Genomic DNA, 1,826 nt, shown 5'->3' with positions numbered 1-1,826 from the left:
CCTATAACTGCATTCCCTTGAATTTCTGACATATTTAGTTATATTTTGAAGATTCGTTTTATTGTTGTCATGTTACCCTGAGTACGTTTTGTTAGGGGGCATTTTCTTATCCTTCAGAAAAATGGAAACTAATAGCGTAAGAGGAAGTATGGAACAGAGTCCTATTCCCAGTACTTGGATGAAAGTCCCAAAAAATGTCAGAAGTCCTTCACATATGCTGAGGGATTGTAAATTTGTGCAAGAAAAAATGTTCGCTCCATTTTGACAATCAAAAGATAAAATAAGGGACACAACAGCAATCATGTTGCTTTACCTTTATTATGGACATTTGATACTTGTTGCCGTCACATATGCTGTTGTCTGACTGTTTGAGAGAACATAGTTAAAATAAATTTGATCTTTACCATTGCTTGCAAAGATTATGGTTTTTATTTAATAACAGTAAAACACATACAGTAAAGGGTGAATTTCCTGTAATTTGCATCAGCATTTTTGTTAGCAGCTATAGAGCCTGTTGATCCTCATGATGTCCCAGGAGGACATGCCCTGCCTCTGGCCGATCCGGACGTTGGCGTTGGGGATGGGGGTGATGCTGTCCCTCCCCCGCTGGATGGAGAAGGCTGTTTTTCCGTAGTGCATGATGGAGGAGTAGTCGTAGGGAGTGTTCAGGTTGTTGGTGTTCGACTTGTAGAAGTTGTAGGCCATCCGCTGGTTGATGTTCGCCCAGTTGATCCTGACGTAGCTGTCGCGGTCGCTCCTGGTCTGCTCGTGCTGGAAGCCCAGAGCGTGGTTGAATTCGTGCTGGATGATTCCGTAGTAGACACAGCCCCGCTTGTTGAGAGAGAGCACCTGTCTGCCTCCCACTCTGCCCAGAGAGGAGAAACATCCGCCTCTGTTCTCGATGCTGATGTAGTCGTACTGGTTCTGACGGGGGACAAAGCGGATGCAGGTCCTGCCCTGGAAGGATTTCATGGCACGGTCGATCTTCTGCCTCTCCATGCTGCTGAACTCTCTGCTCATGGTGAAGGGGATCACCACCTGACCGTTGGAGGATTTCTTCCACAGGCATTTCTGGGACCAGCACCTCATGGCGTTCCTGGTTCTCGGAGCAAGCATGTCTCCTTCCAGCAGGAGCTCATCTGTGGCATTGTTTGAGGTCAGAATCCTGGTGGTGATGTCCATGCTGCCCTCGGGAACCTCTTCTTCAAGTTCCTCCTCTTGTATCTCATCTATGGCGTTGTTTGAGGTCAGAATCATGTTGGTGATGTCCATGGTGTCCTCGGGAACATCTTCTTCAACTCCCTCCTCCTGAAGAGGATGAGCCTGAGAGAGGCCGAGCAGGAGCAGCAGCAGTAGGCTGACACTGGGAGTCATCTTCAGGGTGGGTGTGGAGGCTGTGGAGCTTCTGTGGAGAGGAGACACTCCTGATGCTTTCTGTTTGACTCAGTGCTGTCCAGGCTCTTTATACTCTCCTCTACAGGTGTGTCTGCAGGATTATTATGGGCTGGGGTCCACAATGTTAGGCCTAAATAAACCTTCGAAGGGAGGACTCCACTGACAAACCCAGTGTTTCAACATAGTTTGTTATCTCTGGTCAGTAGGTGGATCAACACAGGTGACACTTTTTAAAGCTTAATACTTGTTGAAGAATGAACTTGTACCAATAGGATCTTCTATTATTTAAGAAGAAGCATGACAAATTTTAACTGAGTGATAAATATATGTTTTCCCATTGAAACGACCTTTGGCACAAACGTAATCTCTTACGTTCTTCTCACACAGACACCATCCTAACTCTTTTGCAATTAAAAATGAAATCACTTTAA

General features: G+C 45.8%; 1 protein-coding gene across 2 annotated transcripts; it reads right to left on the bottom strand.

The window, feature by feature from the left end:
* Nucleotides 1–495: 495 nt before the first annotated feature.
* LOC132998557 (high choriolytic enzyme 1-like) lies at nt 496–1,374 on the bottom strand. 2 transcript variants are annotated; one of them, XM_061068265.1, is made up of 2 exons: nt 1,288–1,374; nt 496–1,197 (listed from the first exon to the last, which is right to left on the bottom strand). In XM_061068265.1, exons 1-2 carry the CDS (start codon nt 1,372–1,374, stop codon nt 496–498), a joined length of 789 nt encoding a protein of 262 aa, XP_060924248.1. The 2 variants fall into 2 exon arrangements, with proteins under 2 accessions (XP_060924248.1, XP_060924247.1); XM_061068264.1 differs by having other exon boundaries at nt 496–1,374.
* Nucleotides 1,375–1,826: the final 452 nt, after the last annotated feature.

The sequence above is a fragment of the Limanda limanda genome, chromosome 3, assembly GCF_963576545.1.
Source record: "Limanda limanda chromosome 3, fLimLim1.1, whole genome shotgun sequence".
Lineage (NCBI taxonomy): Eukaryota > Metazoa > Chordata > Actinopteri > Pleuronectiformes > Pleuronectidae > Limanda > Limanda limanda.
This window is presented reverse-complemented; position numbering and strand designations above follow the sequence as displayed.

Excerpts from the sequence above, each read along its gene's own strand:
- LOC132998557 (XM_061068264.1), bottom strand. The coding sequence starts at position 1,374 with ATGACTCCCAGTGTCAGCCTACTGCTGCTGCTCCTGCTCGGCCTCTCT.